The following is a 17,009-nucleotide window of genomic DNA, read 5'->3' as shown; positions in this document are numbered from 1 at the left end:
CTGCAAAACTGACAAATGTCAAATCTCCAGCTCAGAGGAAATTAAAAGTTTAGATAATCACGTTTGTGATGTTATCAATTCTTATTGACCTGCAACACAATGAAAGGTTAACAAGTAGGTTAGATTGGATCAGTTGCTTTCCTGTGTTAAAGTGGGAGTGGGGGGGTGAAAGGAATAATCATTATAATGATATAATATAATAATTGTGCTTTTCTACTCTTATCAGCAACTTAAAATGCTGTAGACTTCAAGCCCAAATCACCTATTCACACATATTTATAAGGTACAATTATTGTGTACCCACAGCACTCATACTACTACATACATCTTGTAACAACCCTTACTATGGTGTAGCACCGCTATGGGGTGTCGTCCCGTTATTATAGTAGTTGGAGAGTCTCCTAGTGCGAGTGCAGTGGCAGCCATTACAGCCGAGCATGCTGCTCTCCGTGCATCTGTTTAGAGAGACCGTACCATTGTAATGGGCTGGCGCTGGCGACTACCTAACCTCGGCACATGTATGTATGAATAGTGTGGAGCCATGGAGACCAGGCTTGTATGTTGTTCTGTTAACGCCAAATAAAAGCCTGTTGTTCTATTTAACTAACTGGCCTCCAAGTTGTCCGGCTAACCTCCACACCACATGCCCGCTGAACCTGCTGGCCGCTCCTTCCTCGCCGGGCCGCCGTTACAATATGTAGACATTAATATGTGGCAGCTATTTGCGTGGCGGGCATTGTTTTGTTTATTGATGCTTCAGTTGCATTTGTCTGTGTTAGACCTGAACTGTAGCTCTTCAGTGACTGATTTTACAGTTGTGCTATTATTTTTGCCTTGGTAAGCCTAATTTTCATTTATGTGTTGTTTTTGGTTTAAATATTTAAATTTTTCAGCTTTGAGGCCCTTAAACACCAGACGCGTAAAATTTGTGCAAAAGTTTTGTCTGTTTAAAATATTTTTTGGACATACCTATTTTTAATTCAAACTGACACCATGAATGAATTTGCAAGATTGATTGTTTTGGATTAAGTTAATTTTTTCACATTTTATATGTGAATAAACACATTTTACCAGTCTGACCAATGTATTTGGCAACAAGTGCGATGCTAGTACAAAACATTCACCAGTACTGAATATACAATGATATGGAAATGATAAAATAACACTATTCTATTCTATTCTATTCCAGGTCAGTCAACTGACTGAACGATAGCTCAAACTGTCCCATTGACATCCTGAAATATGTGTGAAAGTACATTTGTTGTGATACAGCATCAACTCCTGGATCCAACCATCAAATTCTCTCTGCTGTTGTCTTCTCTTGAGAATTGGATGAACCGAGAATCTCTTGCTTTTTTTCTTTCTTGCTTTTCTTTTTTAGGAACATCAGGACCAGCTCAATAATGCTTGATGTTAACTTCACTTTTTTGCAGGGTGTCTTTTGAGGACACGTTTTTGGAAAAACATGACATGTACATACTTTAGAGACCAGTTTGCATCTGAAAAATTCAGAATTTCATGTAATTTTATTACAACTTGCTTGGTGTGTAAAGGCCTTTAAGCTTGAGACAACATCCTTCAGGTACACATATGTATGTGCAACCATCAAGACGCACATGTGTCATACAGCTACTCTTCAGAGGACATTATCTTGACTTAAATGCATATTTCATGACCTTAAGATAAACCTAACCCAACCCTAACATTAATGTGAGTCTTCCTACTTCATTTAAAGATTTATGTTACAGTTGTTTTTTGTTCATAGGAGAGATGCGGGTACCCACAATGTGACTGTGTAAACAGATTTGTGTCCTCATGACATGAGTAATACACACACACGGACACACACCACTTTAATGGCTGTCACTGAGCGTCAGTGAAATGGCAGCAGTGTGGCTGCGGGCTGCCGTGGCTGATCTGAGCTCATTAGAACAGCGACTTAGACTGAGGGGATTCAGTGGGGATTTGTTACGCAGCTACAGCACTTTTGCCCCGGCCAGGAGGTGAAATTGGGAGAGATGAAGTGAAGGATGAGGAGCAGGGAAGGATGAGGAGAAGGTAAAGAGGTGAGGTTAAGGGAGGAGACCAAGAGGAAATTGAGAGCAAAGGGAGGAACGTGATGAAAAAGAGACTGGGAAAAGGAAGAAAGAACATTAGTAAGAAGACAACAGAGGAGTTGAAATGGAAGCGGGAAGAGGAGTGATAAGTAGAGGAGTAGGGGAGGACAAGCAAAGAGCAAAAAAGAAAGAAAGGAAGTTAAAATGTGGATAAAAGACAAAAGAATAAAGACATAAATTGAAAAAGTTAGAAAACAAAGTCTCAGAGAGTTGCAGAAGAGAAGAGCAAATATGTGGGGAAAAAAGGAGGTGAAGGCTGGATGATCTTATTAAAGGTGTGAAAAAATGAGAGTTGAGGATGAAAAGTAGGAGTGGATTGAAGAGTACGAGCTAAGAGTGTGCAAACAGATAAGAGGAAAATTTTATTGATCCCTGCAGGGCAAAGTAGCAGCAGAAATGAGTGGAAAAAGCTTGAGAATATAGATGATAAGAGGGGAAATCCAAAGTATAAACCATGTACGACTCACAACTTCAAAACCTGGTCATGTTAAGATAAGATAAGATAAGATAACCTTTATTAGTCCCACACGTGGGAAATTTGTTTTGTCACAGCAGGAAGTGGACAGTGCAAAAGTTATGACGCAAAAATTAGAATACAATAAGAATAAATACAGTACACAGCTGTACATAATAGAATAAAATAATATACTATATACAGTAGAATAAAATAGAATAAAAATATACAATAAGATAAAAATAGAATACGAATGCTATATACAACTGAGTAAAAATACAACGATGCCAGAAAAGATTATTGCACTTAGTGTTATTGCACATGTGTGGATGTGTGTGTTTGTTCAGTTAAAGTCTTTGTTGTGGAGTCTGACAGCAGTGGGGAGGAAAGACCTGCGAAATCTCTCCGTCCCACACCGTGGGTGCCGCAGTCTCCCACTGAAGGAGCTGCTCAGTGCTGTCACAGTCTCCTGCATGGGGTGGGAGACGTTGTCCAACAGGGATGACAGCTTAGCCGCCATTCTCCTGTCACTCACCACCTCCACTGGGTCCAGAGGGCATCCTAGAACAGAGCTGGCCCTTCGGATCACCCTGTTCAGTCTCTTCCTGTCCCCAGCAGAGATGCTGCCGCCCCAGCAGACCACACCATAAAAGATAGCAGAAGCCACCACAGAGTCATAGAAGGTCTTCAGGAGTGGGCCCTCCACCCCAAACGACCTGAGTCTCCGCAGCAGGTACAACCTGCTCTGCCCTTTCCTGTAGAGGGCGTCTGAGTTATGAGTCCAGTCCAGTCTGTTGTTCAGATGAACACCAAGGTACCTGTAGCTGTCCACAGCCTCAATGTCCATACCCTGGATGTTCAGTGGTTGCAGTGGAGAATGCTTGTGCCTGCGGAAGTCTACCACCAGCTCCTTGGTTTTACTGGCGTTGATCTGGAGGTAGTTCAGCTGGCACCAGTCCACAAAGTCTTGAGTCAGTCCTCTGTACTCCTTGTCGTCCCCATCAGTGATGAGGCCGACTATTGCAGAGTCATCAGAGAACTTCTGCAGGAAGCACTGGGTGGAATTGTGGGAGAAGTCTGCAGTGTAGATGGTGAAGAGGAACGGAGCCAGAACCGTTCCCTGTGGGGCCCCCGTATTGCAGACGACCCTGTCCGACACACAGCCCTGAGTCCTCACATACTGTTAAGTAGAAACTAATAAGTGAAAATATCTAAAAATGTATGAGATGGTGCAGCAGAAAGTGATGAAAAGAGACAAAATTATCAATATTAATGTCAGTTTTTGTGTGTATTTTATAGCAGATAGGAATATGAGAGTGTGATAAAAGACTGTTGCATAACAGATAAGAGAGCATATACATATGTACATTAGAGAGAGTGAATAATGTGCTGGTATCCACATTAACAGGTCTGCAGAGGGTCAAGTATGTATAGAAATAAATCAAGGAGAGGAGCAGGCAGGAAAGGGAGGGGAAATTAATCTGAGGATAAAAAAGAAATGGCTATGAAATGAAGAGATGTGAGTGAGTGGAGGATAGTAGGAAGAGGAAATGGAATGAAGACGAGAGGTGAAGATTGAAGAGGGATTTTCCAGTTGGTTACCCGGTCTCGACCACGTGTGAAATTTGCTCTGAACACCCGGTGGCATTCAATCACCACTCAACTGAAGCAACAAGAAAATTAACACAAAAGTAGAGAGGAGGAAATGGAGGGAATTAAAGAAATAACAGGAAAGTGACAGATTTATGACATTTTATAACAGCATTCTTTAAGCACTCCGTCTGCCCAATAAAACATTTATATTCAAAATATACAGACTGGCTGAAAATAGTTTATAAGTCTTTAAGTCAGCTATTGAGTCTGAAATTGTACTTTTTACAGGAATACAAGTGAAATATTCAGCCAGTGAGGTAATTGTATTTTTCATATTAATTTATTTCATTTTCTGAGCAGTCTCATATTTTGAATATTTTATCACTGCACTAGAAAGTATTTTTCTACATTGTTTCAGTAATTTATACTTGTTATTGTAAATGATAACGCGACGAGAAATTGCTGTGAAAACAATTGCAGTTATTTCCTAATTTTTGCAGACAATGTGCTCTGAAGCATGTCAGGATGCTAGTGACTTGGTTTTATAATATATAACCTATTGTTATAATTTAATAGAAAAACAGTTGGGGATTGAAATGCATGTTGCATCGTTTAAACTGCTGTGAATTTATTAAAGTATTAAGTTTGTATTTTATCTTCTTTCTTAAGATTAAAAAAGGCCCTGCAAAGACTTAAATGAACAATAATGCACCTCTTTGACAACTGTTCTGGCAGTTCCATAATCTTAAGAAATAAATGAACTGTATTCATTGACGTTGTCAGAAGTTATGAAAATAAAATGGGTAACCAGTAATTTTATCTACTCTTGGACATTAATCACCATCTGTAGTGAAGTGTTCTGCAATAAGTCCTGCAATAAGTGCAGTAAGACTGACACATAGAATTATATGAAGCGTTTTGAATTTAAAAAATACAGGGGATCTAACTACAGACTAGGGGTGGAGCCGAACCTGAATACAGTATTTGGATAGGCACAAATAACGTGTTTTTTACGAATATTTATTTCAAGCAAATACTTTTAAAAATTTTGTATTCGGTAACAAGGGAAAACTTTATATCAAAAAGCTGAGTTTCCTTATGAGACTATTTTTTTTTGGTCTCAGATTTTTATGGATGGTATACATTTTCTTAGTTTGAATCAATCATAGCGTTGAAGCCAAAAAAAACACCCCTGCATTGCTTGATCCATGAAGGCTCAGAGTCGTTGCTATATTGGAATACTTCTAAGACATAAACTCTGTCCACTGTATTGTGTTTGAGTTCTGTAAGAACTGCTGGAAGTTTAATGTCAATGTAATTTCAATTTTGTTGCCAATGTGGCTGAAATCTATTTTTAGACCAAGTGGGAATAAAATTTGAAACATTTTCTTCATGTCTGTGAAGTTTCTCAGTCATCCAGGTCATCGTAGTCTAAGGACCTTGGAAAGAAAAGCGTCTGGACTTCTTTAAGTTGCTTGAAGACGTTTCACCTCTCATCCGAGAAACTTTTTCAGTTTTAGGGTCAAATGTGCTATCCGAGGGAAACCAACTCTTTAGGCTGTTTTCACACAGGGCTTAAATCTGGGCTCAAATCTTCATATGAACTGGTTTCAGTAGGGCCAGCTATATTGTGTGAACCCTCACTAGCAATAGCAATGCACTCTATAAAATGCATTCGTGTATAACACTGGTCATCTGCCTCTCACCAGCTGCATAAATGGAACGGCATCAGGATGAGTTTCTTTTTAATATATATTTATTTATTTTATGGCTAGAAAGGGAAGAGGCAGAGAGTGTAATTAGTAATGGACAAGTTATTTAAAAAAGTAACTAAATAAATGATTACTTGAATTGAAAAATGACAAGTAACCTCACCAGTCATATCAGGAAACTAACCTGCATATTTCAATGGGTTACTCTGTGTTGTTACAGCAAACACATCCCAAGGTAAACTTTGACAGCTTTTGTCATTTCTTTCTTTCTTTGTCAAGTTCTTCTTTGAACTTACCTAATTGCGTTTCAGCAGGACAAAAATGAACCCAGGAGAGGAGACAAAAGCCTAGAGTGTAAAGACTGTCATCACAATGACAACTATAATCAAACAGAGTACTTAAGAAAAATATAATCTTGTGGCTATAACGATTTTGCTTTAGATTTTGCATTTTATTGTATTTTGATTTAGTCAGCTGAGAGATAGAGATGCACAGTTAACATTGTGTATGCAGCAAACACATATTAGTACGAATCAACATTGCAAAAGCAGAAAATGAACACCAACAGTAATACATTCAGATAAAAACGAGCACAAATTTTATAACACAGCAGGACAAAATTGAAAATACCTTGAATTAAAATTGGTCTTCAAAGAATGAAAAATGAACATGGCTATATATAGAAGAAAAAAACACACAAAAGATTGGATGGAGACAAACAAGCTTCTTAGACGTTAGATTTGATCTGATGACAGGCTAAGCATAAATTGCAGGAGCTATTGGCAGCTGCACATATACACAACATGAAATGAGGCTGGCATGTCTAAGTTGATAGCTGCTGACTGAATTAGCACCTCAAGCACTGATAAATTTCTCTCTGCAATTTAGATGGATTTATAATCCTGCAAATTGCATTAAAATTTTGGCTAGATAGTTGCAAGATCACTGCAGTACCATTGCCACCAAACAAATCAAGTAGATATAACACAGCTGTTTTGAAATAATCACTTCATGTGTTCCTGTCTTTAGTAGTAGAGTTTCCCGTTCTTTCCATGCAGATGCATCAATTACAGATGATGACTGCTCTGTGTTTACCACCCATGAGGGAGACTGTTGTATTTAGTGACAGTGTCATATCATGCTGTCTACTCTCCACACAATGTCAAACTCTGCCTTTATACACACAGATATTTAGTGTGTACCAGCCAGAAGAGATGTGTTGTAAGTGTTGTGTTATGTGCTCGTGACCTCAGGATTCTGGCTACGTGTGTCATAGTCTCAAATGTCCTTTTAAAAAGTTTTTCTTTAGCTTTTTATGAGTTTTGGTGTTTTGTTTTTTACCTAGTTTGTGTGTCTCCTGTTTTTGGCTTTCTCACTGTCTGTCTGCTTGCATTGTCTCATTTGGTAATTGCTTTCTTTGTCTTTAGATGTTAATTTTCTGTCTTTGTCTTCTCTACCATCTTCAGGATTGGTTGGCATCTAATTAGTTTCACCTATATTCTGTTAGTTATTTAGTTTTCTATTAGTTTTTTTTTCTTTTTTTCACTCCCCTGTGTGTGTGTTTTTTTAACCTCTTCCTGCATCAGTTGTTGGGATCTGATTCCTAGTGTATCCTAGTATATCATTTAGTATCTCAGCAACTCCCCTGAAATCCCTTCAGATGATTTGTCTACATATATAAGTTCAGTAACATTGCCTCATAGTTGCCTTGTAATTCACTGTATTTCATTTCAAAAACCCAGTTTTTTAATTCTGTTATTTTTCTGGTTAATTTTTCATTTGGTAGTGTCTATCTTCATATGACATTCACAGAGATATTCATCAGGCAGCTTCTGTAATGCTAAGCAAGACATGAGTTATCGTTTAGGGCAATGTGGAAGTAAAAACTACTGAATTAAGTTCTTGTTGGGATGACTCCAGGCAAGGAAATCCAGAACTAATTTGCTGTAAGTGAAAAATTCCATATAACCTTCGACCGTACAGGCTGACCCACATACAGCCTTTTGTCTAGCAAAAATTCCCTTTGAGACTGATACTACGGTTTAGAGCCTGTTTGTGTGATTTCATACTGAAAATAAGATGATACAGTTGTAGAATAATAATTTGAAGATTTCCAAACACACCGCTTGATCTGATATATTGCTGTGATCTGTGCACAAACACAAAGTTGAATAACTTTCTCCAGTGTGGTGCTAACATGCAATTTTCCTCCTGGCTTTTAACTATTAAGTGTCTGACTTGATGTGTTCATAGCAACTACTACTGAAAGACCATGTGATTGGTTAAACAGTTGTGCTCGTAAACAGTTTCTTTGGAATGTTGAATGACATACACCAATCAACAATGCAGCAGCTCAACTGGATGAACCAGATTCCACCAAAAAGCTTCAACATAATAAGAAGGATTTTGACAAATCAGTGGTTCAAATTCTAAAGTAGTTTCAGACGTCTCTGCTTCTGTAATGACCAGCTCTTAACTTGTTGACTGGTTTATGTGCCCCTCCAGCATTTCATGTGCTCATAATGACAAAGAGTATCATGTCAGTTGTTTCTCTTCAGCCTTGCTGTAAAAATACTTGCAACTAGTTTTATGGACTCATTGACAAAAGAGTGGAACAATCAATGCAACTGCTTTCTTTCAGCGCTGTCACAATGCTCCTGTTGTTTGTCAGCCATTATTGCGTGAATGTTGGATATTTGTTTTACATTTGTTTGCGTACGTGGATTTCTCAGTGCCATTGTCGATAAGCGCTGGTTTATGTAGAAATATGGCTGTTAGGAGGAGGGGCAGGAGGGCTTCTGTCTGCCAGGGTGGTTGTTTGTGCTCTGAGGATGGAGAAGATTGTCAGACTGTCAGCTTTATCGTCATGTATACTGGGAGTTCACAATTCTTGTTCCTCTGCGTGGTTTGACTGGAGACAGGTCCCACGTCTGGGGTATCTTAGTCTGACTCAACAGATGTTTCAAAGGAAAAGTAAAGATCTCCATCCCTGTTTCTGAACTAGCAGATGGGAGACTGAAATAGTGTGACCCTTTAATGCTTCACCTTCACTCCCACATTGTGACCATTCAGCTGACTGCAGCCTGCCTCCCATGAGGCCTCAGAAGAAATAACAGCAGATGCAAACTGTCACATTTGAAGGTTTAAACTGAAAATATAGAGGACCTAAGAAATAACCTCCTTACATTGTGTCATATTCACAGTCTGTTTGTGGGTTGGAAACTAAGTAGTAATAGGAGAAGAATTTTACTGTTTTCAATAATTTTTCATAATTATCTCATGACATACAGACAGCCATGATTTTTTTTTTGTTCTTAATTAGCCATTATGTCTTTGTAAACTCACACATGTTGTCTTACCAGGTTGAACATATTAAACCTTAAAACAAAAGGAAATGCACTCATTTCCAAAGCTAGATTACGTGCTTTACACTTCTTTTCAGGAGATGATTGGCATCATCTTCAGCTGTTTCTTTTAATTATTTTTTAAGCATGTTTTTAGTCTATACAGATCTGTAACTTATTTTTATTAGTTTAACTTACATTTTTCCCCTTTAAAAATATGGCTCTGGTTTGGACAGATGACAAACCACACACAGCCTTACAACGGTCATGAGATTTTACCGCAAATATCTCTAAACACTTGAAAAATTAATGAATTCAGTATTGTCACTTTTTACAATAATTAAATGAGTAAAGAGAAAGGACAAAGCCATGAATAGATAAATATAAAAAAAATATTGAATATTAAAAATTTAAAATATTGAGATTGTTTTTTAGTTTTCTCTGATCCAAAGTATGGGAGTCATATTGTAATGTTCAGCTCCAACAGCCCTCTGTGTTTGCAGCTGCTGTAATTTTCCATCATTATGCAGAAAACGTGGGTATATTCCACTAGTTCCCTTGTTTGACATGATCCAAAGGGACTATTTAGCATGCTTCAGTTTGCTAAAAGTAAAAGAGGTTTAGTAGGCAATTCTTCTGTGTCCCTGAACAAATAACAAAAACTGCTGACTTTTAAAGGCGGCCAACGAAGCAGTTTATCCTCTGGCATCAACATGGCTGCCAGCATAATTTTATACAATGAATATGGATGGTATACAACTGGCCTATGTGTAAGAAAGAAAATAATTCAATCTAGAGTCAGTCCTTTTTTTAAATTATTTTAAATTTTCAGTGTATACGTTAGATTAACTACAAATAATAGTATACTGAATATTAAATGTGGTCATGTGTTGGTAGTTATTAGGATTTCTTTGAAGATGCATGGCTCCAGATATATTGTTTGTTTTGGGTTTTTTTTTAAATAATTAAAAAAAAATTTTTTTAAATGTCTTCAGCAAAATCATTTGGTGTGTGTGTGTGTGTGTTGTTCATAAATCAGAAGGTGATGTTCAGAAAAAAAAAAAGAAGCACTTATCCAATTCACACTCACTGGGGGCATGGGTGTTGACCCTATTCCAGCTGTCATAGGCCAAGAGGTGGGGTACAGCCTGGAAGGTTGCAAGTCCATCACAGGGCTAACACAGAGATAGACACCCATTTTTGCATTCCCGTTTACAGACAGTTTCATATTACCAATTACCCTAACTGTAGCTACTACACATCATTTGACATCATAATGGTGTGGGTCCTTTCAGGAGTTTTTATTCCTTAAGCTGATGAATTAAAGCAAAATTGAGATATAGAAGAAATACATTGACACAGTGAGAGGGCATCAGCTGTATTCAAAAAAAAAAAAAGAAAAGCATTATGCTAACACAATGTTTTCAACAAAATATTCAGTCTTGCAGGATAGTGACAGTAACTGGGGCTGGGTAAGATATTATCAGATATTAATATGTAGGATTGTGCATCAGTCAACTTAGCCTCCTTAGATTTCCTGTTTGTGTATGGACACTTAGGTTCAGGTTCTAGTCTTCCCTCATTGTCGTGTTTCTTCCGTTAATCACAGTTGTACTTGCTTGCATGATCAATCAGTCTTTCATATACAGATATACACATAAACTTTTAGGAGTATAACATGTTAGTGTTTTAGTGAAAATGCAGTTCTGTGTTAATTTTAGCTAGTTTGACAGTTTGCTGTGTGTGTGCAGTTAAACAGGATTACCTCAGTGTATGAAATTGAAGGTGAGCTCATCCAGATGGAACAGTGACTACTAAGAAGTGTGGGAAAGGTAGAAAACCACATAGTGTGAAGGACATACCTTCATGTTCGACAATTTCATGCACACACACAAACACATAGTGGCGTAAAGGGTGAAGTAAAAATTGTGTGTTACCTTGTTTCAGCTGGAATTAATTTGTGTTACTACCATATATCTCATTAGACAGACTTACTGGGAGAATGGTAAAACAGGCAAAGTTTCTGGGGAATGTTAATACAAGGTCTGTGACATGACACAAACTGTAGCCACCTGTATGAAGTTCCTTGCTACATACCCATTTACCATCTCCAAATTTTGCCTCTCCATAACATGTGGTACACTGGCACTAATGATGTCACAATATCCACTTTCATTGAAATGACCTGTGGCTTTGACTGTAAGCCTTGTTGCTGCTGGGATCCAAGTTAAGGTCTGTCTAAATATCAGCCCCTCTCGGTGGGATGGAGTGTCACACAGTCAGTAGTGTATACAATTAAACTCTACATTATAATTTGTTGCCATGCATGCTGATTGATACCTTGTGTGTTGCTCAGGAATGTTATCTCATGTAACCATCCGTGCATATGGGTATGAGACAAATTAAATGGCATGTCTACAATGCTGTGAAGTAAGAAAAATAATTTTGTACATTTAAAATGGTACTGGTTAAAAATGGTCATTGCCTTCTTAGTGTGAATGCTAAAGGTGTGTTTACTGTGTTGCAGGGGACCAACTTTGGACTTGACTCTTCACAGTACAAGTACCTACTAGACCCACTGCACCGCAATCGCTGCTTCTGCCGCTGTACATGGCAATATGGAAACCATCACCACTGACTGGCTTGTCTATCTCCTGAGAAGTGGTGCCTAAAGATGAAATCTTCAGTGTTTTCTTCTTCAGTCCAGTGATTGTTTACAGGACCTTTTTGGGGAATATATTTCCATACTGTGAGGAATATTTCACAGATTTTCTTTCACCAATTTGGAGGAAACTGATGGCTGCTACAGTTCTACTGGATGCTTTGCAGTGCTTTGGTTTTAAAACGGATCATTAGCATCCACAACCCTCATTTGCTCCGGAGTTACCAATTTCCTTATACCTTACTTTTGTATGAATGTCAGTTTTGTGATTGTGTTTGTGTTTGCATCTGCATGGTATAAGTGAGAAAAAGGAAATAAGTAGTTTGTTTCACGAGCAAGAACTGGCCAAAAACAGAGAAAGCAACCAAGTGTAAAACGTGGGACAGCAGCCATGTTCGAGTGGAGGCAGCATTCGAGGATTGGATGTCGGCTACTTCAGAGTGCTACATGTGGGAGCAGAAGCATGGGATATGTAGGTCTAGAAGGTTCCTTAAAGGCTGGCTGGTGGGTATCCACTCTAATATGGCTGGGATTGCTGCTTCTGCAGGCATGTCCAGCTGTTGTGTTAGCTCAGAAACTTGATGAGAATGACCCAATAGTAACCACAGCCAATGGCAAGCTTCGTGGTATCAAGAAGGAGCTGAACAATGAGATCCTGGGTCCTGTCATACAATTTCTGGGCGTTCCATATGCCGCTCCACCTACTGGTGAGCGCCGCTTTCAGCCACCTGAGCCAGCGGCACCATGGCCTGACATTCGCAATGCCACACACTTTGCCCCAGTGTGTCCCCAGAGCATCATCGAGGGCCGTCTGCCAGATGTCATGCTGCCAGTGTGGTTTACCAACAGCATCGATGTGGTGTCTACCTACGTCCAGGACCAGAGCGAGGACTGCCTCTATCTTAACATCTATGTTCCCACTGAGGATGGTGAGTTTGCCTGCAAGCCCAGGGTAGGATGGCTGAGTACAGAGGGAGGTGGGGCAGAGAGAATTAAACCCACAACCTTCTGATAGAGGAAAAAAAAAGTGTTGTTGGGGTGTGTTGTTACTATGTGAGAGTGAATTTCTGTTTCTGTCCTTGTATGTCTGTCATTAGAAGGGAAAGCATGACCTTGTGCATGTTAAATGTGCATGATATTTCTTATACTACATGAATGTGCAAGAGTGACGTGTGAAAGAGAGAACAGTGTGCATACTTTTAATTTCACTCCACATCTGCCTCAATATTTTTTCTTCCACATTCATTCTTTCAGACTTTTTGAACAGATTTTCCTCTCAGCTCCTCTTTTTTCTAATTTCTTTATTTGCCCTGCTCTGCAGGCCCCCCCCCCCCCACTCTCATGTCTGCAGCTCATCATAGCGTATTGTGCTCATCCACAATGGCTACAGTTCATTAAACAAGACAGTTGTTGTCATGATCATCACCGATTGATTTGGCTGACTGGCTGAATGACTGGCTGGCTGGCCGACTGATAGAGTGAATACTGCTCTGATTGAGCTGGTGTTATTCATTCTTTCCCCCTGTCTTTATTTCTCCCTTCCTTCCTCTCCAAGTCTTTTTCAGTCAATCAGCGCTGCGTGAGTGTTCATGTGTGCGTGTGCATGCCAGCTCCTGTGTGCACTGCGCGTCCAGGGGCTCCATGTTATTCTTTAGTTTTCTATTCATTTTACAGTCAAAAGAATATCCAAGGAATGTGCCAGGAAACCGGGCAAGAAAATATGTAGACAAGGAGGTATGTATGATCTGACTCCAACCTATACAATGCCACAGAAAGAAGAACACCCTGCAAACAGGAAGAAAAAAGAAGAGCTATATGTTACAGCATGAGAGAGAGAGAGAGTGAGAGAGAGAGTGAGAGAGAGAGAGAGAGACTGAGATGGAGAGAGAGATGTGAAATCAAGGTCTACAAGTTATTAGAGTCTTTACTCTGCTGGTTTTTAGAATGCTGCAATTAAGAGACTGGGCCTTTTAAAACACTACCTGAAAGTGAATTTAGGGCCAATTTAAAAAACCTTAAGAAGAAAGTGAAAATGTCAGAAGCAGTATTCTCACTGAACACAGCTACTGCATTTCAGAAAGTATAAGTGCGCACATCAGGAAATACTTTTTTGTCATTTGTCAGGTCTTGTAAAGACCCTCTGATATACTCAATGTAATAACAGCAACATACTTGCATCTAAAACCCTGAATAAGACAAGTAATTTGCAGACCTTGTGATGGTGGATTGATGTGAGGTGTGTTGCACCACATCCCCAGTACTCATGTGTGCTCGCCTTGGTCAGCAATAGTGGGGGATTTGATTGGCTGCCAGATCATAGGTCTGGAGGTGTGCAGTAATTATGGCTGATGTGTCGCAAGATAGCAGCATATTAGATCATACACACTGTCACAAACACACATGCACACACTCACAATGATGTAGTTGTATGCAGTGTTAAATAAGATGAGCTCAGGCTGGACCTTGACTGTGTAATCTCCATTAAAAGAAAGCAGAGCTATGTTCTGGTTGGCTCTGGCTACTGTATCAAGCGCTGTTTCATCAAGATAATGTCCTCCACCTCCTCTCTGTCTTTCTCTTTTAGCCTCTCCCTTCTTGGCTGTGTGTGCACTTTTTTTCTGTATAGATATTTTTGAGTCAGAGTGAGTGACAGAGAGAGCAAAAGCGAGAGAGGGGGAGAGATGTGCTGACAGCGTCCTTGATAAGTTCTGGGTGTTAATGTCATTGTCTTGGCAGCAGTCAGCATTATCGCTTATTGTATATTTCCTTTTTTCGTACTAAATAGATACGTGCACATTATAAATTCACTGCTCTTCTTCGCCTCTAACATGTTACACATACAAATACACTGAAAGGAAATGCACTGACAGATTACAGAAGCTTATTTAATGTTCACACACCATGGAAAAATCATAATTCAGAAAACAAGATTTTGTGATTTGATAATAAAGGAAGAATAGCTGTGAAACACAGTGTATTGCACAGAAAAAGAAAAGCAAGATCGCAGAAATGTCCCTTAGTTACAGGAGAAGTTGCTTTCCTTGAGTTTGTTTCTGTGTCTGCAGTTTGCCACCCAGTAACTATGCACAAAGTTGAAAATAACAATAATTATTTTACAGTATACAAGAAGACACATTAATTTAGATATTCAATACATGGAAAAGCCCTAAATAAAAGTGACATGAAGAATACAGATCCTAAGACAATACTCTATGGTCTATAGAATTAAACGGTTTTTTTTAAATATATTTTTTGTTTTTTATATTTATAAAATTGATAAAAGTGAAATTTTAGCCTTACGTAAAAGGCACAGGTCGGAAGCAATTTTTTAGAGACTAAAAAGTGACATTTATCGACCAGAACTTAGTAGTCTTACATCCTAGAGACATCACTTCTGACTGGTAAATTAAGTGTAACTTTTAGAGACTGAAGTGCTCAACTTCATGTTTTAAAATTATATTATCTTTCAGAACAATACATTATCTAAAGCAGTATGCCTCAATTCTGAAAATGTTAGTACATCAATTGCTTACTTGTTTTCCCGAATAACATTTTATGCAAAAAACCCCAAAACAAAACAAGAAAAAAACAATTTTGATAAGAGATGATGCCATGGATATCAGCCGATCCAAGCAATCCATCTAAGTAGATAGTCAGTATTCATGTAGTTCAATCACTGTGACATGGGAAGAAACTGTTGGAATTCAAGTAATTTTACTGTCTAGTGTAATCTGTAAGAAGTCATTATTCTAAAGATTTAATTTCACTATTTACATTTTGTGCATAAACATCTAAACTGAGGTCTGAATGATGGAGGGTCACTCATTTTTCGTCTTCTGCTACTGGCCTGCGATTTACATTTGACTTTTTATTTATTGTTAACCAAACACATCTTCCCCAACTATACCTTTTCTATAGTTTGTCATAAGAATGGGTTTCCCATAATGTTAGCCATATTGAAATCTATTCGCAATTAAATTGAATATAATGAGAATTTTCAAACCCAAGGTACTGAAGAAAAAAAAATGGCTTTATAGTGTCATTAAATGTTGACATTCTTACGTGGCAATAGTTCTCTGTGCACGACTGTGCTGGGCAGTTGAGCCTGGGTTGAACACCAAATCGTGTCTTGCTACTGATGCTAACCACGGACATCCAATTGAAGTCTGCACTTTTCAGATGAATATTTCTAGGCAGAAATGACTAAAATGTACCACACGTTTCATTTCTCAGGAATCATGAACATGTATTGGGATGGTGTTCTTCAGTACATGTGCATGGCTTCTATATTCAGATATTACAATTAAAGTGTGCGTTGTTGAGTTACTAGCCATGCTGTCCAGGCTGGGATATCAGTTTTACAGCATCAGATAATGTTTTCTGGTACATCATTAGAGTCTAATGTCAGTTCCGCAGTGATGGTGGTGGTTTACTTTAAAGAGGCAAAAGCTATTTCAGTGGATACTTTTAGAACTTGAGTCATTATCAGTGACACAGTAGTGCAGTGTACTCAGTGGTGTGTGGGGTGAGTGGATAGATTATGGTGAGTGACTAGGTAATTTCATGGCTAGATGTGTGCAGCCACAGTGATGGATTTTATAACATGTTTGGATAGGAAGTGGAAATGGGGTATTATTAATAAAATCAACTATAATGTCTTCATACAAGTGACATATTGACAGGCAATACACTACAAATATTTTGTGATAAAAAGCACATTTTAGCTCTCAAGTTTTTCCAAAGGAAAATGATCAGGTGCACCTGCAGAATTATAGTGAATATGTGAAACTTAGGATTTCATCTGCATAGGTGAAAATTTGGAGGGCAATCTTACAGCGTTCCCAAATGCTTCAGCATCCACTGATCAATAACTACACGGTTGCTGACAGATCTGTAGATAACTTATGATGCACAAAACACATCATGGAACATATACACTGTTTATTTTTGGTTTTAGTTCCGTAACAGTTTGTATAACACTTATACCTTCAGCTAACATGAAATTCTGATGTGCTTTTGTTAATGGCTGTTCTCCACACCATCATGGAAGACTTCTTAATGGACAAAACAAAGAAAAACTGTATGACTGAGGTGATTAGAAGGAAAGCTAGCGATGGAAAGCTATGA

At 38.6% G+C, this 17,009-nt stretch overlaps 1 protein-coding gene across 4 annotated transcripts in view; it reads left to right on the top strand.

Moving 5' to 3' along the window:
- The window catches only part of nlgn1 (neuroligin 1), a 316,027-nt gene that overhangs the window by 17,907 nt on the left and 281,111 nt on the right, over nucleotides 1–17,009 (top strand). For 2 of the 4 annotated variants that reach the window (XM_085263598.1, XM_085263596.1), the window contains exons 2-3: nucleotides 11,748–12,811; nucleotides 13,557–13,616. In XM_085263598.1, coding sequence (XP_085119724.1) covers nucleotides 12,274–12,811; nucleotides 13,557–13,616 — 598 coding nt within the window. In that variant the 5' untranslated portion in view covers nucleotides 11,748–12,273. The remainder of the gene's footprint in view (nucleotides 1–11,747; nucleotides 12,812–13,556; nucleotides 13,617–17,009) is intronic. The other 2 variants (XM_085263599.1, XM_085263597.1) reach the window with 1 other exon arrangement.

The sequence above is a fragment of the Mchenga conophoros genome, linkage group LG23, assembly GCF_057382185.1.
Source record: "Mchenga conophoros isolate Kocher_MC1m ecotype Shallow Benthic linkage group LG23, M_conophoros_male_GT1.1, whole genome shotgun sequence".
Classification (NCBI taxonomy): domain Eukaryota; kingdom Metazoa; phylum Chordata; class Actinopteri; order Cichliformes; family Cichlidae; genus Mchenga; species Mchenga conophoros.
This window is presented reverse-complemented; position numbering and strand designations above follow the sequence as displayed.